At 42.3% G+C, this 25560-nt stretch overlaps 1 protein-coding gene across 1 annotated transcript in view; it reads left to right on the forward strand.

Moving 5' to 3' along the window:
- The window catches only part of COX10 (cytochrome c oxidase assembly factor heme A:farnesyltransferase COX10), a 94213-nt gene that overhangs the window by 62908 nt on the left and 5745 nt on the right, over positions 1 to 25560 (forward strand). The window contains exon 6 of the mRNA XM_028717125.2: positions 18796 to 19028. Coding sequence (XP_028572958.1) covers positions 18796 to 19028 — 233 coding nt within the window. The remainder of the gene's footprint in view (positions 1 to 18795; positions 19029 to 25560) is intronic.

A 25560-nucleotide genomic window follows, 5' to 3' on the forward strand; every position in this document is an offset into this window, starting at 1 on the left:
CTTGCACTCCCTAGAGGTACCCCCTTCTCCCCCACCCTGCCCATCAGATCCAGGAGCAGAGCAGATGACAGTGTCCAGGCCAGGAGAACAGGGCAGCTCCTGCCCCACAGTCAGAAAGCTGACTTGATGATGGTAAAAGAAATCAGAGTAAACACAGCATTCTCCTTTGCACCTATCCATCATTTCAACATGCCTATATGTCTCCTTTCACCTGTCACACACTTTAAAATTCCTGTTGGGGGAAAACCAACAACTTGATTCCTTTGTTGTTATATTTTAACTTATTTGGCATAACAAAAGTTAAAACTTTCTCAAATCAGACCTTTTCGATAGATGCACACCCTACATTCTAACTGTAACATAAGCCCTTATTTGTAGTTAAATTATGATGTATTACATTTTTGTGCATTTTGTTTTATTATAATCTGAGCCTTTTCACACTTAATAAGGGACCAGTGCTCTAAGCTATGTTAGGTTGAAGGTTATCATCTTGAATTGACTCTCATACTATCCAAAAGGGATGTGGGTGGCGCTGCGCGTTAAATCACAGAGCCTAGGACTTGCCGATCAGAAGGTCAGGGGTTCGACTCCCCGCAACGGGGTGAGCTCCCGTTGCTTGGTCCCTGCTCCTGCCAACCTAGCAGTTCGAAAGCACCTCAAAGTGCAAGTAGATAAATAGGTACTGCTCCAGCGGGAAGGTAAACAGCGTTTCCGTGCGCTGCTCTGGTTTTACCAGAAGCGGCTTAGTCATGCTGGCCACATGACCCGGAAGCTGTACACCAGCTCCCTCGGCCAATAAAGCGAGATGAGCGCCGCAATCCCAGAGTCGGTCACGACTGGACCTAATGGTCAGGGGTCCCTTTACCTTTACCTTTTACTATCCAAAAACCAGGGAAGCTTAGTTGTTGCTCTTCATTTCATTTCATGATCAGCATTGGTTTCATTTGCTATAGAAGAACAATTCAACAAGAAAATAACAATTAATGGTAAAATCTGATCTTTTTTGCCTGCCAGTGGAACTGACATCATTGGCAGAATGAACTCCCCCAAATTTAGTCTTATTTATATATATATATAAATTGTATATTGCTACAGCATGAAAAATATCAAAGTGGTTTACAGCAAATTATCAGTAGAAAAGACTCTATGACCTGAAAATAGAGACAATGCACATACTTTTGTAACCCAAGAAAATCTTTAATAAAAATTGTTTTTTTTAGGTGGTGTACAGCTATAAAAACAAAACAGTGCAATAATACAATAAAGCCATCAAAACGTTAAAAACATATCTCAATTAATCATTGTGGAAGGGTCTACTCTTAATTGCCTGCATAGACCTGGAGGAATAGAAAAGTCTGTTGGTGGAGTACTCCAAAGGACTGGGCCAATGACACTGAAGGGATGCCCTTGAGCTGAGTTCTTAAATGCATGTGAATTCACAAAAGACTGTAGTAGAGCGGTAGAGCAGTAGAGTTCTTCTTTGCATGCAAAAGGTTCCAAGTTCAATCCCCAGCATCTAAAGGTAGAGCTTGCAGATACTATTGTCTGAAATCTTAGAGAGCCACCACTGGTCAGTGTGGACATTACTGAGCAACAAGGACCAGTGTTGTGATTCAATATGATGCAGCTTCTTATGTTTCAAATATTACTGGTTTGTTAAAAATTTGTTACTGGATAACTGGCTCAGAACTGAAGTTGCAAATGCTTTTGTTTAACGTGATGTGGGGAGGAAGAGATGTTCCCGTTTGAAAACAACATAGTTCTAAAGCGACACCACAGCAGTGTTCTTTTCAAATAATGTTTATCCTGGAGGTATGCAACTTTTAATATAACTGTATGAAAACAAGTGTGTTCTTTCCTGCTGAGTTCCTTTTCTTCCATGCATTTCCTCTGAAGAGTGGGAAGCTGGCATTGCCTGAGTGTTGTAAACAAGAAATTTTAATAAGGCTGTTTTATATTTTGACATGTCCAATTACTCGTGAAAATGTTGCCCTTGCATTTTAAGCAGCAGGACGCTTATTCACTCCCCTGCTTCAGATAGCTGCATTTACAGGCAATGAAGGAAAAATCCTTAAGGCTAGAACACAGTTTAAAGAGAATAAAACCCACATCAAAGGATGAACTAATGGATTGCTGTAATGCTTACTATCTTGCTTTCCCAAAGGGAATAGGAATGGCAGTAGCTATGTATCCACACATAGTGTTGATTACATCCTTTATGGTCAATGAGAGTTCCTGTTTTATGTTCATAAACAGAACCTGATAACTGTTTTTAAGATACATAGTGTGGCTGGGTGTGGATTTGTGTTTGTTTGTGTATTTCTTTGATTCTCCATGCAAGATACAAAATTATTGCACTTTAAATGGAGACGGCAGTAGTTGCCAGCTACTCAGCTCCCTGTTTCAGTTGGTTGTGCTGTGTGAAAAAACTCTGCAGCAGCGCAGTAGAGACATTCCTTTATAAGCAGTTCTGTTTGTTAAATAGAAATCCCGCGGAAACATTTGACCCCTCACGCCTTGCTGCTTTTCAATTCAGCTGTGAGGCCTTTGCCATGGAATTATTTATCAGGGCCTTTAATTGCATGTGGGACAGTTGATAAATTTGAGTGCATTGTGCATCACATCACGTTAGGAAACATCCCAGATGCTCATGTATAAGCCAGGAGTCATGGTGCATTTGAGTAAATAGCCCTCCATCTGCTTCTGAGGACCACTGCTGAGTAGCGATATGCACTCCTAATGGAGTTGTCTTAGCCTCCTGTGTCAGCTGCGCAGTAGGAGGTAGGGCCCAGTTCGTTTGAAGGAGTACAGCAATTGTATACTATAATCCTTCTGATTATGACCTCCAATATGAACAGACCTTTGGGGATGTACCATTTATGCCAATTCCATTTTTTTCTTTTAAAAAAAAAGAAATAATGGCAGACAACTTCCTTTTCTTCTGAACTAGCCATGGGGAAGTATAGTCTGTTGTGGCACAGAACCAAAATGATTAGCTAGTATGGTAGACATGCAAATACCCAGTGGCCTTGATATCCAAGCCCCTTGCAAATCTAATCTGGATGAACATACATCTGTGGTGAAAGTGTACGGGAGTAGAAAGGCACAGAGTACTGGCAGAACATTTCATTTATACTTGTTAGCGTAGATTACTATATAGTTCCATAGGATTTTCAGCAAAACACACTGCCCACTTTTATTGCTGAAACACAGTCACTAAACAATTCAGCTTTCCAGAAAGTCAAGTCCTAATAATTACAGAGGCAAACCTTCCCCCCAGATGGTTGAGCTGTTTCTTAAATGCAGTATGTGACAATTTGTCACCAGGAGGTCCTCCTAGGGATAGTGAAACACTTCAGTTGAACTGTCTGTGTTTTCAGCACCGGGGAGAATTCTGAGTGACAAGAAAGACTGTTGCCTGCAATATCCCCAGGATATATCCTATAAGTGGGTTTTGGGAGCCTCCAAGAAGAACTGAAGACTAGAGCCAAGGAAATAGGGATAAGCAACTAAGATAAGCTGTCTCATTTGAACATTGTCTTTATTTTTGCCCTTGTTCATAGCTGCCCATATAAATCTGCCTATATGCATTGTTCAGATGAGAATGTAGGTGTGTTGCGACTGCAGAGGTGTATATCCAAAAGCAGAGTGTAACTAATAGTGGGGAAAACACATCAAGAATGATGTTTCTTATGGGCTACCAGATTATTTTGATTATTTTTATAAAGAATATATCCACCCTGCCTTGTGAAGCAATACATCTTGTCTCTGGGATAAGCCTGCCATTTTCTCAGTGTTTAGCCCTTATGGAGTCTGTCAAATTTATTCAGATTTGTGTTTGTACATTTTGTTTTAAGACAATCCAACTCCCTAGCACTCAGTTCTGTTTTTAATAGTGGGGCCTTATCTTACTTAACCACAGCAGCCCCGTTATTCAACATGTGCCAAGTAGTTTCAGAAATGACACCACTCAGCAAGTCCATTACCGAACTGCCAGGGATAGTAAATGGCTTGCACCTTGAGTTCTGTTTACAGTAAGTCACGTAAAAAGTGCATTTCTTCTATAAATGGTTGAGTTTATAAGGCCTTTAAACAAGGGACAGCTTACACATTATCAACTTGGCAAGTCAGATACCAGAGCTTACACTTTAATTAGGCATTGCTAGAATAGCCGTTGCTGCACAGTTTGCATTCCAGAGGCTAAGATACACAAAGAGCCCTCTCACACATTTTATTGGAATCTTCTTGATAAAGTCACAGTGAATATTGTGCTATAAATCCTGCTGAAAGGGGACCCTGGGCCTTTTCCTGTCCGTGCAGTGAAATTTGGGTTTTAACTTATTTGCTAGTTTGCCTTCATTATGAATTTCTAATGGCCTGCTCAGTTCAAGGTTTTCTGCATAAGAATTTAAGAGGGCCTGCAGCTATTACTGTGGACCTGAAGATGGTGATAGGCCAGCCTTTGGCTTCAAAAGTTAGTGTGCTATATGCAGACACTATTAGAACCTAAATCGGGAAAGGGTAGCAGAGGAAGCAAAACTATTGGGAAGCAGAAAGAAGCATTCAAACCCAAAACAATAATGCATTGGTATTTTTATACATTTAAAACAGATGATGGGCAGCTTTGAATATTATAATATTACAGTAACAAGTGGGGCCTGCTATACAGTGGTACCTCAGGTTACATATGCTTCAGGTTACAGACTCTGCTAACCCAGAAATAGTGCTTCAGGTTAAGAACTTTGCTTCAGGCTGAGAACAGAAATCATACTCTGGCGGCGCAGCGGCAGCGGGAGGCCCCATTAGCTAAAGTGGTGCTTCAGGTTAAGAACAGTGTCGGGTTAAGAACGGACCTCCCAAACGAATTAAGTACTTAACCCAAGGTACCACTGTACACTGTTTCTTGGTGAAGTGCTTCTGTTCCTTGTTTCAGCCAAGCAGCTATGGTTTTTCCATTCACCCTCATTTTTTTCTCTCTCCAGCAGTCAAGTCATCATTTTTTACTTCCTAAGTACACTCAGTTACCATCGGCCTGTTTTAGAGATCTTCTCCCTCACCCCACTTTTGGGGAGATTTTTTTTTTTTTTCATTTAAAAAATAAACCCCACAATGTGTACTCCTGCAAGTCTTGGGCTTTCCACTGTAATTTCCCTCATGTGTATGGATGGTACCATTTTGGCCACATAAGGATGGGCAGTCAGAGAATGCATTTATAAATAGTATATGTAGGATGTTAGGTTAGTAATAATGGATGAAGATAAGGCTGGCATATGCATGCTGCCAGAGAATATCCTTGGCAGCAGAAAGCAGCCTGGGGCCTGAGAGGGAAGAGAATTGGCCTTTGGCGGACTCCCCACCCCACCCCAAAGAATCCTTTTGGCAGGGAGGGGAAACTTCCTTTTGACACAAAAGGTATGAAGTAAAATTGACCTTCTGAGAAACTTCAGTACCATTTGCACTCAGATCTTTTTTCAATACAGTAATGCAATCAAACAAGGAGAAGGGGACGACAGAGGATGAGATGGTTGGACAGTGTTCTCGAAGCTACGAACATAAGTTTGACCAAACTGCGAGAGGCAGTGGAAGACAGGAGTGCCTGGCGTGCTCTGGTCCATGGGATCACGAAGAGTCAGACACGACTAAACGACTAAACAACAGCAATGCAATCAAATTCAGCTCTAAGTAAAATGGGTTGTGATGGTGTCTTTTAGCATTGGATCATACTTTCAGACAACATTGAAATAAAGTAGAAGAAGCACTTTCCTTCTACCATACAGATGCAATAGCTCTGTATTTTGACTACATAAGGATTGCACACTTGGAGAATGGTTTGCTCTGACCTAGTTCATATGATTCTTCCCTTGTTTTTTCAAGGAGGAGAATCACACAATTGGCAGTTTGCCCAGGGGGTTGGTTCGCTGCATACCATCTCTACTGGAGAGGGAAGGTCCTCAGGCTACTCTTCCCACCACACTTTCACCTCACACATGTGTGAACTGGGGTTTCCTTATACAGTAGTATACGTTCTAGTGATAGCTTTTTTGGGGCGTGTAGGATTGAAAGCTAACTTTGGTGTACAGATTAGAAGAAGTTCTTTCTGTTCCATCATTCCAATCCTTAAATTTCTTTGTAGTTCCCTGCCTTATGCTCACTCACTATCCTAATAAAAAAAATTCATGGAAATGTATTGATCCAGCACTGAATTATGTAAGCTTGAAAAATAGACCGGTCTGTTTTCAGAAAACAAAGTGACTACTTTAAACCTAGCTGATTTGTTTATAGTGCTGCTCAAGTCACTAATTCTGAGCAGAGGAGATGGAACATCTGCAACTCACATTGGTTAGGATCTGGGAAAGCTAATTGCCTCCAATTTGGTTAAAATACAGTGTCAATTACATTTTCAAACAACAGCTTCTATACTCTCTGTTGACAGCAAAGCTGGGGTGCCATCCATTGAGCTATTTCCTTGCTTCGAAAAAAGCAAATTCACACAGCTATGTGATATTTTACCGCAGCCAATATTTATTCCTTTGCAAATAAGTAGACTTGCTGGCAACTGAAGTAAAATAGCTTGGAGTAGAAATGCCATCTCGAGGGTCCAAGAGACAGTTTGTTTCTCCAAACCTTTTCATTCAGATTGGATCACTAAAAAAAATAAATCAAAGTTATTTAAATAATTGTGTGGGGTTTTTTTTTTTAAGATTCTAAGTTTTTGATTAATGTATTTCCTGAAAAACATGCATACTGATAGGTTGCTGAAACACAGGTTAACTATTTATACAATAACCAATATAATACATAATGATAATAATACTTTATGTCAGAAATCTGATTTAAGAGATTTGAGTGTTGAGTTTAGTATCCTTTGTTAAATTAGTAATTTTTCTCTAGCCAGATTATTTTTAAGATGCTATATCATTAGTATACTAGACAATTTTTAAACATGCCTGCTAAACATGTCTATACATTAGACATTCCTTATCTCAGCACAGCAGACGAATGACTGGGAAGGAGAAAGGCTACCACAATATCCTCTTTGGTAGTCTGCACATCTGCTATTTCATGCTAAGTCATATTTGGGTTATTGTTATGTGCCATCCATGAATTGTCTGCAAGTTAACAGAAATGCACCATTGTGTTGGGATATTCGGCCTACTGTCCATTCTCCATCTCTCTCCAACAATCAAGATCAATCAAGATCAATCAAGACCACCTTCAAGTTATTACTGATGAGTCTGGATTGCCATGTAGACAAAAAGAGATATTAGCAGCTCAAGAGTGCTTCTTTTCTAAGCCTGTGCACATCAAAGACAACTCTGCCTTTTCAGACAATTGGTTGTTAAATCCTTTTATCAGGAGATAAAATATTATGATGACCGTCAAAATTCCTTACTTAAGTGCTTTTAAACATGGAGCCATTTATTACGTCCCTATGGAGTTTTAGGAGCTCCACTTTACCACTTGGTAGAACTAGCCCCCTTCTCAGCTAGAAGGATGCATGCAATTATCAATATCTTTGTTGTATGTTTGTACTATTTCAGGAGTTTACAACCCAGCTTAAATTTTTTAGCAAAAGCATTTTAGATGTCGTTATTTAGAGATAGTTGTATAGAGATAATTTAGAGGGATATTCTTCTGAATTTCCTCATTACCCCTGCCCACTCCCTGCCACCCAAGCAGTTTTCAAAATTATATATCCACACACTAACTTTCAGGTATTCCACAGGCTGCCTAGGACATTTTTTTCCTGCAGTGTAAGGTCTGATTGAACTCTAACCCAAAATATATTCCAAAATATTTTTTTCATGTGGTTATGAATATTTGCAGCCAGCATGAAGTAGCTGGTGGTAAAGTACAATGAAAGAAGGGGAACATTGTCCTAAAAGAGAAATCAAAGGGGGAAAGAGTTGCTTGAGATACTTTTTCTAGCTGTCCTCAATCTCTTATCAGTTTTATAAGTGTGTTTTACCTCTAATGCCTGAGGATCTTAATAATTCTGCATTTAATACATTAGAAACTCAAAAGTCTGTACAGATTACAACAATGGCAGATTTGGGGTTCTTTATTTGCCTTACTGTTGCCTGGTGGCTTGAAGCCAAATATTATAGCTGAGATGCTCAGTATTCTGCCAAGAACTTGCATAGAGGGCTTTCTGCTGCATCTTGCCCTTCTTGACCTGGCACCAACTACTATGTTGAGAAGATTAATACAACTCTGGATGTCCAAGAGCAGGCATACCCCTAATTTATTTATTTCTAACGTAGAGAGAGAGTTAAATAATTCATGGAAAAGAGTTGACAGGATTTCTCATTTTTGTCCCTCCCTCCAAGGGCAGCACCATCTCTCAGGCTTTAGGCATGAGTGGCCGAGAGGAACTCTTTCTCCCAATGCCCTGGATTGATGGGAGGAAGCCTGAGTTCTCAATTAAAGCTGTAATTTAGTTTTGCATTTCAATTTTAAAACCAAACAGCCTCCAGTCTTTTTCATGAGTCATGAACCTTTTTGCATGAGCGAGTGAGGAAATAAGTGAATATGCATATTAGTATTTTTTCTTCCTCATGTAATGCCCACTTTGTTTGCTTAAATGAGTGCCCTTTTACTTCATTACACTGTTGGTTAATGTAATTCTGTGTCTTTGCGAGAGCAGATCTCATCATCAGTTTTCCTGCTTGTTCATAAGCGCTTGAAAGCCAGGGAAAGATGGTGACAAAAAGTGCGACACCAGCTTCCCTGCTTTTAAAGGCTGTAATTGATATTGCCTCTGTGTCCCCCATCAAGCAAGAAAAGGTAGCTTTAGCAATAAATCTGTAATCCTTGTGCTTATAGCTTTTTTCTCCCTTTTAATTAGAAGATATATCTCATTAGACAAGAAGGAAATTTCTGATTAAAACCAGTAATTGAATGTAAAAACATATTTTTCTCTTTCTGTGTTTAAGCGTTTTGTAGGTGACAAGCACCACATACAGCTTCATTAAATGATTACATAATGTGCAATTTTACAACGGTGTTGATTTAAAGCTTTGGGTCTATTTGTTGAATGGCTGGTGGTCACACACAGATGGGCTGTTGATCTGTTGTAATTCTGACACTATGTGCCTATAACAAGAGTTAGTTTATGGGCTTCAGGTTTTTGTTTATTTTTCTTCAAAACAAACAAACAAAAAATCTTCCACAAAACAGCTACTGGTATGAGGCATATTTCTTCCAGATTTAGTTTCACTTTTATTATTTTTATTACTAGATTATTCATCCCTTCTGAAAATACTAGTAAATGTGGTTTGCATTACTCCAGATGTAAATATAACTCCCTCAAAAGATGTGCTGAGCAAGTTGCTGTGTGCTTTCAGCACTGAGGAATTGCCAGGATTTGATTATTTGTGGTGACGCCTTAATTTGTTATGAATGCTGCCTTCATTGTAATTTTCAAGTTAGTCCAAACCTTGTGGAGGCAAGCAGATACATCTGTGTGTGAAGACAGGCTAATGCCAACCTACCACACGGGAATTGTGGGAAAGTAAAGATGATGGTGGCTAGGTTTGAACCATGTCATGGTTAGTGTTGCTCCACCTCTAGTTAATGACTCATTCTTTTGCTCAGAGTTAAGATCTGCCCATGCTTTTCTCTCGTGTTTGGTTGCTTCTTCCTGGTTCTTGGCATAAGTAGATGTATTGTATTATCAGTTTGTTCTACTGATTATGTTGTTTGTATTGGTTTGCAGATACTCTGCATGCCTTTTCAAAGCACATTTACTCAAGTGGATTTTGCTTTATTTTATTTTATTTTCCCCCATTGTGCACACATGTTCACACTACCACCACAAAGCTGAAAATAAATAAAGGGGAAGCCTTCTCCGTCAAAAGTTTTAACTTTACACAAACCCCACCCCGCACCCAGCATAAACTAATGTGACTTTGCGTATATCACAGTACAGTCTCTATGTAAAGGGGAGAGAAAAACTTCAGATACACCAAAATATAAATGAAAATAAAGAATACAGATGTACTTCAGGCCCCACAAAATCTGCAAGTGTTTCGATATTTCAAATATAAACATTTCCTATCTGAAAACCATGGAGGAAAAGCAGGAAAAACACACTGGACCTTAAAATGTAACTCTAACCATGAAACTCTGCAGTTCAGGGAAACATTTCCCCCACTCAACAGCACCAGAGATACCTTCCAACCACATGGGTGATACAGTATTTCTCAAGACAGTAGGTTCAGGTGTGTTAGATTCATGCATGCTGGGAACTTGTGATGGCAGACTTGTGATACACCACAGTAGTGCATCCACATGTGGTACTGGCACAAAGAGTTTCAAGAGTCAGACTGAGTGCCTGCCAGCAGAACTTATCTCCAGGGGTCCAAGAGGTGGTTTTAATTTTTATAAAACAAAGAATATAGGTGCCTACTGGAAGGGATTTTTCTTTGATAGCAAAATGGCCATAGATGCCAGGTGTTCTTTTAAAAGGTAGTTGTATGCACTTGGTGGGATAATCAGTACCAGGCAATGCACAAGAGCCATTTGTGCTGTAAATTAATGAGTGACAGGGTACTGCCCTGGTTGCATTTTGATATGGGAAAGATTACCCTAGCATATCCAAAAGTACTCCTATATTGATTTGTACCAAAGGTTGAGACTGGTAAGGTTCTCCCTCTCAGTCCATTCCACCTCCTTGTGGATGACCATCTCCCTCTGAAATTTGAACAATTCGGTTACTTCAGGAAGTGTTTCCTTGTACTGTAGGCGAGTGTTCTATATGGCTTGGGTGGCAAAGACCCTGATGTTACTAACTGTAATTGTGCAAAATCATAAAAGTCATAAATTTCGAAAATTAGGGGTCATTGTATATTTGCTTTAGGTCTTTAAATAGCCTTCCTTGGTCATGAGGACTGGTGCCTTATAAAAAAAAGTTTAGATAATAAAATTCTGGAGTTGGATATGTGGGTGGACATCTGCTCATAGATCAGGGCTTTCTCATCTCCCCCTTCCCAGTGTAGACCCGGGGGTGGGGGACTTTAAAAATGTTATTGAGAATTATTAGACCCTCCAGAGTGATGCTGAGTGTGGTAAGAAGTGGAAATAAGGGGGGGGGGAACCCCCATGGAAACGGACATGCTTTTCTCTCACAAATGCCTTTAGGTTTAAGTACAGAAACATACATACATCTGAAATAATACGATACCTATATGACTTCTAAAAGTAAAGGCATCAGTTATCTGTAGAAATTACTGAAGTTTCACCATCCATGGACCTGCTGTGGAGAAGGTGTCTAGAGCTCTAGTCTAGAGCAACTGCATACTTAATGCATTGAGAGCACAGCAAAGATGCAGGTCTTTGCTTTCAGTAGAGGACACAATGGTACCTTGGGAAAAGTTGTTTCTAAAGATCTTGGAGCTTTCAAAACTTGTCCACAACACCGCTCTGCAAGTGTGAACAGTACAGTGGTGTGGTAATTATGCCCAAACATCCCCTACAGATGTACTTAATGTGGTTTAGCTTTGCTTACGTGAATGTAGCCGAAACTGGAGGAGGGACCCAGCCTTTCAAGTCTGAACAGCATTATATGAGACAATGTTGACAAGGGGAAAAATAGGCTTGTGAAGTCTGTTTGCATTTATAACTAATTGAAGGTTATATGCCTAACACTTCTGCCTCAGAAACCAATATGTGAATACATTGTTCAAATGAATCATCAAATTGAAAACCTTTCCAGCATCATTAAGGCTTCTATCTTTCATTCATGTTCTGTCTTCACAACAACTTGTTTGGTGATTCTGCCTTTCCTAATCAGTGCAGTGTTGACATTTTAAAAAACGTGCTCACAATGACTCTTTTTATTACAATAAACTGTTTTGACAGTGTTGTACGCAGATGAAATTCCTGTCTTGGGGAGCATCCATCTCACCTTTACTGTCATGCTCCCACTTACCTGTTGGCGCAGAACATAATGAAAGCAAAGTTAATTTAAAATTGTTCCCATTGTCAGCAGCAAAAATGAAACTATAGCTTTGGGGGAGAAAAGTGTTTCATTGCTGGTGTACCTGCAACCGAAAAGTACAGTGGTACCTCCGGGTGCGAACTTAATCCATTCCGGAGGTCCGTTCGTAACCGGAAACTGCTCGTAACATGAGGCACTCTTTCCCTAATGGTGCCTCCTGCTGCTGCCGTGCTGCCGGAGCGCAATTTCCGCTCGCATCCCAGGGCAAAGTTCGCAACAAGGGGCATCTACTTCCGGGTTAGCGGAGCACGTAACCCAAAGAATTCGTAAGGGGGACGGTTCGCAACACGAGGTACCACTGGAAGGAAGGAAGGAAGGAAGGAAGGCTGATTAAATGCAAATGTGTATACTAGCATTGCCAGCTGGTTAGGAGCATTTGCCTGGTTGATGCCTATTTTGTCTCATTGCGGATAGCTGTCTCAATGCATGTGTTAAAGAGTATGCCATGGAGCACTATAGAATATGAATACAGTCTCAGGGTTGTTGTCTTCCCTGTTAGGTAGGAGTCTAGATAAAGAACAGGTTTTTGTTTTGTTTTTACTGTTGTTTTACCCTCTCTCTTTTTAGTTTTTTTTTTAAATTCTTTTATAGAAGCTGCCGTGGGAACTGGAAAAATGAGCTAAGACCATGTTAGATAAAATAAAATATTTATACGGTCATTTGTTAGCAAGATGGGGGAAATTCATCCTTAATGCACCGTCTGCTGCCACATATTAGAGTTTGGGTGATCTGTGTAGTTACCTGAAGCCTACGCAATTATGGCTTCCTGAACATTTTATCTTGCAATCCTTTCTGCACTTACCTGGGTGTAAGTCCCATCAAACTCACTGCAGCATTCTTCTGAGGAGACATTTATGATGTTGTTGCTATCAGTTCTCCCAAGGTGGGGCAGAGTGCCTGATTTTCTGAAAGTGTTATCCTTCACTTTGAGTTTACTTCAGTTTTGGATAAGCTGCCTTCAGCATGTTGACAATTAAGAGTCCATTTTGGAACAGTGGTGTGCAACCAAGTTGCTGTGTACAGTGCTTGATTCAACATACCATTTCTTCCATTTGGAGGCTCAGGGCTGTGCTGCCAAATGAAATAGCAGTGCTCAAGCACAAAGCTCTGGCATTTTGTCTCTCACAAATGGGCCCCTTATGCTGCTGGTGTTGTCGCTCCTGTTCAGATGGAGGTATACATGTACCCATTAGTGAGATTCCATTATTTATTATAATAAAATAATAATCAAAATTCCATAATATTGGAAGGTTGAATTGCACAAGCATTTCCTTGAATGCACTTAAGAGTTCAACGACCGTGTGCGTGCATGCATGCTTACATCTCCATTTATGCAGCAGAGAAAGTGTAATAAGGGCTGAGAAGTTAATCAATGCCTGTTTTTAGGCTTAATTTATGGATGTCCAATCTGTAGCTCCCTCAACCTCCAATTCATTTCTTAATTATGTTTGTAAAGAACAGCGGAAGCCTGTTTTCACCAACTGTGTTGTCTGCCACTTCCTATAGATCGATTTTTTCTTTCTTTCATGGCACAGTGAGAGCAGCTGAGCAATACATTGTGATGGACCTGGATAAATTCAGAAATACCGTATTTTTCGCACGATTGGACGCACCGGACCATAGGACGCACCTAGTTTTTTTGGGGGGAAATAAAGGAAAAAAAATTCCCCTTTATTTCCCCCCCAAAAGCAGGTCAGGGAAACCGAACCAGGTCGAGGAACAGCGGGATAGTGGCGCTGCGCCTCCCTGCTGTCCCCCAAGCTTGTGGTGCTGGCCGATGTCTGTCCGGCGGGCGGGGAGCTCTGCTTCAGGGCGCCCCACCCGCCAGGCAGCAGGCTGCTATCCGCAGCGTGGGGAGCCCTGTGGGGAACTCCTGCAAGGCTCCCCACTCTGCGGATGTATGCCTGGCGCGAGGGGCGCTCTGCTTCAGGGCGCCCCACCCGCCAGGCAGCAGGCTGCTATCCGCAGCGTGGGGAGCCCTGTGGGGAACTCCTGCAAGCCTCCCCACTCTGCGGATGTATGCCTGGCGCAAGGGGCGCTCTGCTTCAGGGCGCCCCACCCGCCAGGCAGCAGGCTGCTATCCGCAGCGTGGGGAGCCCTGTGGGGAACTCCTGCAAGCCTACCCACTCTGTGGATGTATGCCTGGCGCGAGGGGCGCTCTGCTTCAGGGCGCCCCACCCGCCAGGCAGCAGGCTGCTATCCGCAGCGTGGGGAGCCTTGTGGGGAACTCCTGCAAGGCTCCCCACTCTGCGGGTGTATGCCTGGCGCGAGGGGCGCTCTGCTTCAGGGCGCCCCACCCGCCAGGCAGCAGGCTGCTATCGGCAGCGTGGGGAGCCCTGTGGGGAACTCCTGCAAGCCTCCCCACTCTGCGGATGTCTGCCTGGCGCGAGGGGCGCTCTGCTTCAGGGCGCCCCACCCGCCAGGCAGCAGGCTGCTATCCGCAGCGTGGGGAGCCCTGTGGGGAATTCCTGCAAGGCTCCCCACGCTGCGGATGTGTTCCCGAAGCGCCTGGAGCTCTGCTTTCAGGGCGCCCGGCGCTCCGGGAAGCAGCCTGCTATCCGCAGCCTAGACACGGCTAGCGGAGCGCTAATCCCGAAGCCCCAAGCTTCGGGATTAGCGCGGCGCTTCGCTAGCCCTGGGAGAGCCACGCAACATCGCGGGGCTCTCCCAGGGCTAGCGAGACCTTGCCGGCACCCAGAAGCTTGGGGCGCGCTGAGCTCTGCGCGCCCCAAGCTTCGGGATTAATGCAGCGCTCCGCTAGCCGCGGCTAGCGGATAGCTTCCTGAAGCCTGGAGAGCGAGAGGGGTCGGTGCGCACCGACCCCTCTCACTCTCCAGGCTTCAGCGAAAGCCTGCATTCGCTCCATAGGACGCACACACATTTTCCCTTGCTTTTTAGGAGGGAAAAAGTGCGTCCTATGGTGCGAAAAATACGGTAAGTCCACGATCATGTTGCTATTCAGCACTGGAAGACAGTATTTAGCTGTCTCAAAACAATAAAATATAAACGCAGTTTAACCAGTTCATTGTAACAAAAGCCCTTGATTCAAAGGATTTATAGTCTCTCACATGAATTAGGTGCCAAAAAAAAGCCTCTGTGGTTTTGGTTTGGTTTTGTAATACTGACTGCTGCCCACTGCCCAGGATGAGTAGAGTGCCGTATGAATGCATAGCAATTGTGCAGGGCATGGATACTTGATTCTTACTCACAAGGGATTGCCTTCCCACCAAAGCTATCATTGAATGGTTCTTTCCCAGACTGACAGACAATTTTTGGGAAGCCCTGCTGTGTCAGTGGCAGCTTGATCTAAATGAGCAGGAAAGCAGCCTTTTTATTTCACTGTCCTGCAGTCCCTGTTGATGGCATGAGGTTAGAGGGGCTCTGCCCCAGCCAAACGCTATTAGAGACAAATGTCAGTGAGCTTTGGACAGAAAAAGCTCTCTGATTATTCGCTCCATTCAGGCGTATCTTTCCCCAGTAAGCTTTTAGTCACTCCCACTGCCTGCGAGATGTAATCCTTGCAGAGCCAAGGGGGAGGCATGTTGCATATTCCTTAAGATTACATGGTGTACCAAATAATACACAGACAGTGGCTCTTCGCTATGCAAAGGTCATGGGCTTCCTTGACACAGGTTGCTTCTCCTTCCTGCCATAATGTGATGGTGATTTAAATAATAGTAATAATGACAGACAGCATCTTTTAAAACTAAACTGGCTCTGCAGAAGCAGAGGCCTAAGAAAATGGTTCCCATAGCTCAGTGGAGGAGCGAATTCCATTTTATTACCATTTTATTTTTGTACCCTATCCTTCAGCAGGTTCCTATTATGCCTCCCATGCATCATTTTCCACATTCAGTTCTTGGTATATTGTGTTGAATAGGAGCTGAATGAGCAGGGCTGGGAAAGACCTTTACCCGAGACCTCAAAGATCCACTGCCAGCCCAAATAGACCAGTGGCATATGTTCATAATTTGATTTCTGGAATAGTGCCTCTTTGTTGTCCACTATGCAGGCAGCAGAAAGCAGCTCTCAAGGTAGACACACTGATTACTGCTATGGCTTTGGGTATGTTCTATGTTCAAAAATGTGCAGCTGTTTCTCTGTGCTTCCTTTCTTGAAGTGAAGTTAAAAAAAATGTAGGGTGGCATATGCTGCACTCTGGCTCATCTGTATGTAGCTTATGAAGGGCCCTGGCTTGGTAACTGAAAAGCAAGTGAAATAACCTGTTCTGTAAAGTAACAATATTCTCTGTCTTCAGCAGAAGCTGGTTGTGTGCCCTTGGGCACTCTTGAGGTGGTGGTTCAGAGCACTGCCAAAGACAAGGCAGCTGTGCAAATTTTCATGGAATTTACTTGTTTTGTGAATATGAGCTGGCTTTGACAGCCTTTTGCCTTACAGGGTGGTACATCAAGCACACCACGTATATCCTGTTCATACCTCATCAAAGTTCTCTCCTAACTCCCGATTACACACACACACACACACACACACACACACCTAGTGGTTTTAGAAATGGATAAAACACACCAGCTGGATCATCAGGTCCCAGGCTATGTCTGCAAACAGGAAAAAAAAATCTGCTTATGACTTGTCAACAGAGCAGATGTTACACTAAGGGAAATTGAACATATTGTCTCCCGTGGGATCTGTCACTGTCACACAGGTACTCTTCAGAGTGTGACTGCATTGAATTTCCAAGGGCGGGTGGGGGAAACGTGCCCCTGTTTTTCTATTGCACATTGTGGAAAAAAAGTCTCCCCTTCTGGAATTAAATATTGCAGAGTCAATACTGCAGAATATTGTTTCCTGGATGAAAGAAGCCTTTCCAAATTCCAGATGCAAACATCTAGTCCATGTAGAAAGTGCTTCAAGTTTTACATCTCCCTAGCATGAACATGGCTTTTAATATTAGGCCTTTAGCTGTACCTCACCTATTGCAATAGCAAAGGATATTTGCACATCACGGCTTCTGGGGTCAATTTAGTAATATGGAAAATTGGTAAATAACAGCCAGCCCTATTACAGGCAAGTAGTTGTGTTTTTCCATAAAAATCTCTCAAGCCCTATAATATTGGCTTTCACAGAGTGTTCTGCCAGCTCCTCAAAGAGTTGACACTTGACTTATTTTTATGTCTCATGAAGTGGTGCAAACCTAAGAAAGGCATGTCCAGAGCGTAAATAGGTATAAAAAATATAATTCATATTTTTAAAAGCAAGTTCTGCATTCACAAGACAAGATTTTCCATTTGGATTTTAATGTTTTCATGTTCGCTTAGTTTGGAGAGATTCGTTTGGAGCTCATCACAATCCCTTTTTGTTTTAAGCACCGTGAACTATTTGGTATCACCAAACATGGCTACTCACTCCTAACTCTAGATCACATTAATCCATGAAAATTGAAAAGGGGGGAACTTACTGTTATCGTCTGGTTCAAAAAAAATATGTTTCAGAAGTGTCACTGAACAATTGAGGAACATGCTTTTAAAAAACGTTTCAGTGTCCTGTTTTTGCTATTTTCTGTTTCAACAATGTTCAAAGTACAGCATCCTTTATAGCTCATCTGAAGTGGTAACAAAATTCCTGTCTTTTTCTCTTCCCTTCCCTCTGAACTTCATCATCAGTACATTCAGCTATCTTTACACATATACCTGAGCCAAGTGATCAAGTGATGAGCTTGCCTCCATTTCCAGGGTGCTAGATTCACATGACAAAACTCTGTCACTTCTTAACTAATGTTGTTGTGTAAATATAGGTCCAAGTGTTACAAGATCAGTGCTTGAATGGGTTCACTGAAAGCTGCATGTATTCAAAAGAACATTTTTTCTTGGCTCAGAAGCTTGTGAGAAAAATCTGATAAACATTGCATTCCACTAAATTAAATCGGCAAAATCCACAATTGGGTTTGTAAAGCTGGTAAAATCATGTTCCAGCTTATCAAATTGTTGGCCTGGTCCATTTAATTAAAAGTTAAATTGAAGGCAGACATTTATTCCTTCTCCGCATTCTAACACGATCCGTGCACATCCATGCTTAGGCTTATTTTGCAATTGTGTATAAAACACTATGAGGTGACTGGTCTGTGTGGGGCTATAAAAATCTACACCAAACATTTAGATGCTTTATTAAAAATAGTTTCTTCCCCACTGTCAAGAGTTGACGTAGCCAGATCTGGAACTTTAGTGAAACCCATAGTTTAAGCTTCTAGGATTCCGATAAATTCTGCTAAATCAGGGCAATAAATTTTGAACACAAATTTCTGTTGAAAGTATTACATTGTGTAATTAAAGCTTGGGTAATATGTAGGCATGTTTCTTTCCCTATGCTATAAACAATGTAATAGTTGTGTGTGTCTGTCTCTAGGTGAATGTTTAGCTTTAACATGCCTAATGGCAACTTGCATACACACCTGCCTAAATTCCCAGGAAGGGAAGCTCCGCTGCCTATATAGCTTCCTCAAATTCCCTCAACGCCCCCTGGCAGGAGCGAGAAGACAAAAGCTAAGTCAAGACCAGTCTGCATTGGACTGCACCTGACCTGTTTTGCCTGCTGGTCAAATTTGCTGATTGTTCTCTGTACACCAGTGAAGAAGTTATGCTCTAGTAGGTGTTTGCTAAATGTACATTTATTCTGTGGTTATCACTGTTGCCCGATTTAAGATTTCTTAATAAAAAAGAATTATCGGGAAAGCATTGGATAAAAAGGTAACAGTAATAAAAATCTGCCCTCAGATCCTTTCACTAACATATTTTTACATTTTCTTGTTTGTTTGTTTGTTTGTTCTTCTTTTTTTACAGCCCTTTGCTTGCTGTGTCTTTTGCTGCCTCCTGTGCTGTTCCAGGAATAGCTCTGCTCACCTTCGGAGTAAATCCTCTTACTGCAGCCCTGGGAGCCTTCAACATCATCCTGTACACATGCTGTTACACACCGCTGAAAAGAATTAGCATTGTCAATACATGGGTAGGAGCTGTGGTTGGTGCTATTCCCCCAATTATGGGTTGGACAGCAGCAACCGGCAGTCTGGATGCAGGTGAGAATTACTCTGGGGGGGAAATGGGACCATGACGAGGAAGAGAATTGAGTGTCTTCCTCTTAGGGCAAATTGAATGACTTCATTCCCAATAGAGAGATGTCCTTTTAACCAATGCCCATTAGTATCATTTGCATTATCTAGGATCTGCATATTTCACTGTGTACTGCATGACTCTCTCTTCCACTGACTTGGCATTTTGCAGTAAAAAAACCCAAGACTGTCTTAGGTTCAGGACCCATTCAGTTCAGTCATAGGCCAACAGGGGTGTGTAGACTGCATAATGACTTGCCTGCCTGGTGCAAAGGTTGTAGAAGTCACGTTTCATCTAGTTAGACTGGTAGATACCGTCAGAGTGAAGATGACAGTCATGGTGCACGTCAGCACCAGTGAAATGGGGAAATGTAGTTGTGCAGTATTGGAAGCAAACTTTAGGTGGGTAAGCAAGAAGCTGAAATTCAGAATTGCTTCCTCCAGAATTCTACCTGCCCTATTTGCAGTGCCAGGTAGACAGGCAAAGAGCTGAGGCATTTCAATGCATGCCTAAGATTGCAGTGTCAAAGGACAGCTTTTGACTTCTTAGGCACTGGAGAAGGTTTTGTAATAAGCCAAGCGTATACAAAAGGGACAGGTTCCGCTTGAACCAAAAAGGAGCCAGGCTACTAGCACTTAGGATCAAAACAATGGCAGAGAGTAGGAATAAATTGACTGTTCTCACAGTGGAGGGATGAGAAAAGTGTGCTCTATTAGAACCAGTACTTTTTAACTTGCTCATAATTAAACTTGCATTAGAGCTAAGCAGTGAGGTGGCCAAGTGGTAAAAGCAAAAAAGAGTTCCAGGAGTTCCAAAATGATCTTTCTTAACTGGATGAACTGGCAATAAAATGACAAGCGCAGTTTAGTGTAAGTCAGCATGAAGTGACTTACATCGGGGGAAAACATCCCTAATTCTCCTAACAACTATCCCTATTCAGCTGCTGAAGACTAGTGCTTAAAGGTCTGAAAAATGGGGAGCCTGGTTCCGTGCATGTAGGCACAGGATTCTAAACCACTCAAGGAGCCCTCAGATCTTTAGGACACAGGGCAGGGCCAGAGTGCAGCCCTGCTCTCCTCTCTCTTAGTTGTAATCATGTGAAAGGATAATGATTAAAGAGAGCTGCTAAGTTGGTCTTAGTGGCCCCCGAATAGCAGTTGCTAGGGAACAATTGTCCTGCTTTTGAGCTTTCCATTGGTCCAAAATTGAGCTAGTACTAGCCCTCATACTAATAACACTGCAAATGGACAAACTTTGTTGAGATCACAACTTGGGATGGAAGGATTGAAGCTGCAGGTCTCTCCCCTGCACCTGTTACTATTTTTTTTAATTAAAAAAAACTTGCCATGCTTCCAAGTGATGCATTTAGTGTTGTGTGCAGTTTGGCCCTCAGGCATATGTAAGTGCAAGCCTTTATCCTTCTCTCCCTCTTCTGTGCTCACATGCTCTGTGTTTCTACAGGAACTATTCTTCACCGAGTCAGCCAAAAGTCAACCAGGATTATGTGACTCCTCCTAGTTGAAGATCAAACATAACCTTCGGTTTTGCAGTGCTCTTGTGATTCTCTTTGCAGTGTGTGTCACGATAGGATCTCAAATTCATGCAACAAGATCAGATAAATGTTGTGTTAGCTCAGTGGGCCTGCTCCCTTCACTGATGCTGCTGCTTTTGAAGCAAAGGCTACAGAGACCTGAAAATGCAGGGTCAGTCTTAATGAAGCTTCCTGAGGTGATCAGCCTTTGGGGGGGCATGTTGTATTCTTCTTAGCATTGCAAAGCATTTGTTGTTCTAGGCACAAGTGATCAGAGTAATAGAAAGGAGAGACAATGTGAACAGATTCAGTTATGAACCAGGGGAACATGGTAGAGAAAATCAAGATGAAAATGCAAGAAGGTCATAACTATAGCCTTTCTGCAGTGAAGGAGACAAAGAAGTTTAATTCAGATGATTAACTCATATTAGAAGCTGTGTGTCCTCTGTGACATGACTAGTGAATGCTCAACAACCAAAGCAGGGCTTCTGCTGTACAGTTGTCATGTTCACTTATCTGCACTGTGTTTCTGGCTGCAATTACAAGTCCTGTGGCTTCTGCTGCCTCTCTGCCTTCCCCTCTGTTTTCCATCTCACTAAAACCAAACCCAAATTCCTTGAAAATCTCACTGTTAAGAGGTACAGATACCTTGCTAAGCAAATACATGCCGTGTTGGTAATATACACAGATAACTCTGACCATGGAGTTTTGATTATTCCCTAATACAGAATCTGAATTTTATTTTGTTTCTTGATCTGAAAAATGCTCAACCCTATCTGTCTCTCTCCAAGTGTCAGAAACTAGCACCAAATGTTGGCTTCCGCAAGCAGGACTTGTTAGTTGAATCTAGGCCAATTATACATGTTATTTATATACATAACTCTGAGTAGTTATGGCAGTGCTCATGAAGTTATTACAGTAAGTGCCACATTTTTTAATATTTGGGAGGAGGGAGAGGTCCCTGTACTGCATACCCTTGAGTACCCCGGGGGGGGGGGGAGCACTGGAATAGGTAATAGTGGCCAATCTCAGAAGAAGCTTTTTAGCCCATGTTCTCTCATAATAACTAAGCATTGGATCTTCTCTGCCCCTTCCCACTCAAAATGCTCAACCATAGGCTTATTTGCAGGAGGGCGGGGGGAGATATCCATGCACAGAAACTATTTCTTTGATTAAAGGCTCATGCCTGCAGTTGGTTGATAGTTTCATATAGATGTTAGGAATGCCTTTTGGTATGGACAAGCTGAGTATGCCATCTGCTTCCACATCATGTGAGCCACATCTCTGGAACCCATTAATGTTTCCTAATTAACTAGCTGAAGCAACCTGGCTTTAGGTAGAAGCGTGGGAATACATTTGCACCTTGTTAAAAAGAAGGGGAAAGAGCCTACCCTACTGAGCAGCGATAAGGAACGTAAAGCTGGGGAGAAAGAAATTTTAAGGCTGCTCATAGTGCTTGCCATGTTTTACTTTTTATTGGGGAGCTTCTTCTCAAGAAAGCAGTCCAATTCTATTTCTGGTTGTTACACTAAAGCCAGTCATGCAAGGTGAATCACTTCTTCATCCTTCCTTCATTTTACTATCAAAACTGTCTCCTGCTTCTCCAGGGAGGTGGGGAGGAGAGGGCATCTAGCCAATGCTGCCGCCGTTGCTCAAGCAGACTGTATGTTTACTTGATCAGTTCCAGTCTCGAGCGCTTGCCACATCATATAACTTTTTCCTAGGGAGCAGTTCAGGATCAAAATGTGAACCTTTCTCTGTGAGCATTGGTTGGCTAAAATTGGCCAGGTTTAAACTGACAACGCTCAGAGTCAATTTTATCGTCAACTGTGGTAGCAGAAATTGCACAAGTGTTAAATTTAATCAGGTTCATGGGCTGGGACCAGCATCTCTCAGCAGGGCGAATGCATGCACTTGCCAAGGCAGGTACAGAGAATTTCACTCCCCGAAAGGGAACCCCATCTCCAGTATCTCCCCCCCCCCCCCCCGTATCAAGGAGGAAGAACATTATCATGACAGGAAATGGGAGGCTGGTGGAAAATGCCAAAAGAACAAAGCAGTCTCATTTTTACAGAAGCAGTAAGACTCAGATCAAGCTTCTCTCTTGCTGGCAGGAGATCATGGCTTGTGTTTAGTAACACGGCCAAAAAGAGGAATATTAATAATATGCCCTTTTTTAAAGAAGAAGAAGTTTAAATATTGTAATGGGGAATTTCATACTGTGTGTTGTACAGCCTGGGACTCAGTCTTGGCATTACCACATTTCCTTGTGAAAGCAATAGGGTCTGGTATCCTTTCAGGAGTGGTGGCTAGCTCCCAGCATCTGAAGTGTACTCAGGAGACTGCAGAACATAGCAACCCGGTGCCATGAAAGCACATCCAATTCTGAGCCACCCAGTTTGCTTGAAGTGACAAGCGGGGATCTCTGCCATAATGTGCTTTATCAGTTAAGGGGATTTACTCTGGGTAGGCGGTGGTGGCAGAGCAGATAACAGCCTCGCAAATGTAACAGACGTTAGAGACCCACAGTGGCCTGGAGCCATTGGTATTACTGCTCCCAAGAATGTTTATCTCAAGAGACTATTTAGTTTATCTCAGATGCCCCACTTTTACCTTCTGTTTTCCTGAAAGACATCTTGTCCTGATTTTCATTCATTTTCTGAAAATTTAAATAATTCCTGGGGCTATGGAATTTATAGACTGCCTGTGTATGTACCAACGGTAATCACGCAGAGGCTGATTTTCAAATTGCCTTGACTTTGTAATTCAAATTGGGTTGTGGGCTAGACATTAATTATGTCAGCCAACATCTATTTACAACCGGGGGATTTTAAACTGGGCAGTTCTTATCAGCAAGTGACATTTGGCAGATGGATGGGTTTAGCAACAAAACAGTGAGGAGAGAGGAAAAGGACAATTGTGTAGAGCCCTTCCTCATTTGTATAGCCCTTGTCTGCCCGGAAGGAGAGCAGTAAAGAGAGGACCTCACTTTGTTCAGAATAAGTGACACTGAACTTTGTTCCTATTTCCTTCAATTTTTTTTTTAAAATTAACTGGATCATGTTTTGAACAGCCTGCTGGCGAAATGTGTAACTGAGCAGGTTTAGAGAAAAAGACAAATTTTTGCCTGGAGCAAATTATCCTGGCTGTAGAAATAAAGGCCTAGAGATGTGGGCTGGCATTGATTGACCTTAGCAGAGGCTTGAGACTTCTCTTCCTCTTCAAAATGATGATCCAAGAAGCCTCTTACTCAGTTTTTACAAAAGACAGAGGTATGTCACCATTGATCTGTGAGCATAGGATACACAAAGGCAGAGGGCCCCATTGCTCCATGTAGTAAATGTGGAGGCAGATGGGCAGGGCTAGTAGGCAGCTGTTTTAAATTTAATAAGACAAAAGTCAGTCGATTATTTGCCTCCCCCACCCACGCTTTCTTTTGCAGACACAAAAGCGATAGTGATTCTGCTATTGGGACACCTGAGGGACTGATGCAATCAAAGTCGAAGCCCACTCAGTAAATTCATTGTCACCTACACACTGTACACAGCTGTGTTAAGTTCCAAGTGCTTTCATCTTCCAAATAAAGAATATTCAATGGGACAGCTGCTCCAGTTCACCTCACCTCCCAAATATGCATTATGAAGTAACCAGTAGGGGGCACCAGAGTAGTAGCAGGAAAATTGCATTGGCTTAAGAAAAGGCAGTGTTTGAGGTTTAGAGAGCTAAAATTAACTTTTTTAAGTTGTGTTGAGTTAAAAAAAGTGTTAAAAATATCCTCTTGCAAGCAAGTTGGTGAACTTCCCTTAGTGCCTTGCAAAAATATGGCCCTTCCTGTCTTGCAGCCTTGCTGGAACTTCCAGTCATCTCCCACCTTAACTGCTACAGTCTTTGCATCTCTACGATCACATTCCCACCTACTCCCTTGCCTCTGACCAAAATCATTCACCTCTGTCATCACTGAGACCACATGACACCCTTTCTTACCTCCTCCATTCCTGGATCTAGCACAAACATTTGTCCTTGCCTTCATTACTCTGCCTCCCCTGATTATTCTGCCTGCATATCCATCCCCATAATCTTCACTCTTCCATCTCCACCATCCTTTGTCCGTCCCCCACATCTTCAATGCCTAGAACTGCCTCCAGAAACCATCTGATGCTGCATCTTATTTCCTTCAGACCCTTTCCCCAAATTCAGTTTCCTTGAAGAACTTCGACACAGACACTTATTGTTCTTCCTCTGCTGAAACCAAGCCTAAGCACTTGTAATGAAGCTCAAGGCATATCCTGCCCATGTTCACCCTTACTGCCAGTTTATGTCTCTCCTTCTATTCTTCCCATCCACCCCACGGCAAGTCTTAAGATGATAAGCTGATCAGGGCGCTGTGTTTTTTTAATTCTCCATAGGGAACTATGCATATTGATGGTGCTGTATAAATGATAACTGTTAAATGCCGTCATCATTTCCTCGCTACACCTGGACATGATTTCAAAACAGTGGTAATTGGAAACAGCTGAGACTTGCCTTGACTGGATTGTGGTCAAACTTCTATGCTTCAAATTCACAACCTTTATTTTGACTGTGTTTTTGGTCTTCATGGCCACTGCTACATTCAGAGGCACCAACATGATATATGGGTACCATAGAAGAAGTAAGACTTTGAATATTGCAAACGGCTTGTTTGCCACTAGCATATATAACGACTAAGATGTAGCAGATGCTGGAGAAGGAGAGATGCAAAGGAGCATGCGTGGCAAAGTAACATGCAGTCAACATCTTCTACGGAAGATTAATGCCTTGTTCTGCACTTCACCACATGCCCACCCCTTCCTTGTGAACCCTCCTGAATGTTGGTGCTCTTATCCACCTATTGGACCTGGTGTTGATTTAAATAAAGTTTCTCACTTTCTCATTCATATGTTTCCCAATCAACCACAATCTAATTGGTTGTGGTAACAAATAAAACA

The sequence above is a fragment of the Podarcis muralis genome, chromosome 2 (genome assembly GCF_964188315.1).
Source record: "Podarcis muralis chromosome 2, rPodMur119.hap1.1, whole genome shotgun sequence".
Taxonomy (NCBI): Eukaryota; Metazoa; Chordata; class Lepidosauria; order Squamata; family Lacertidae; genus Podarcis; species Podarcis muralis.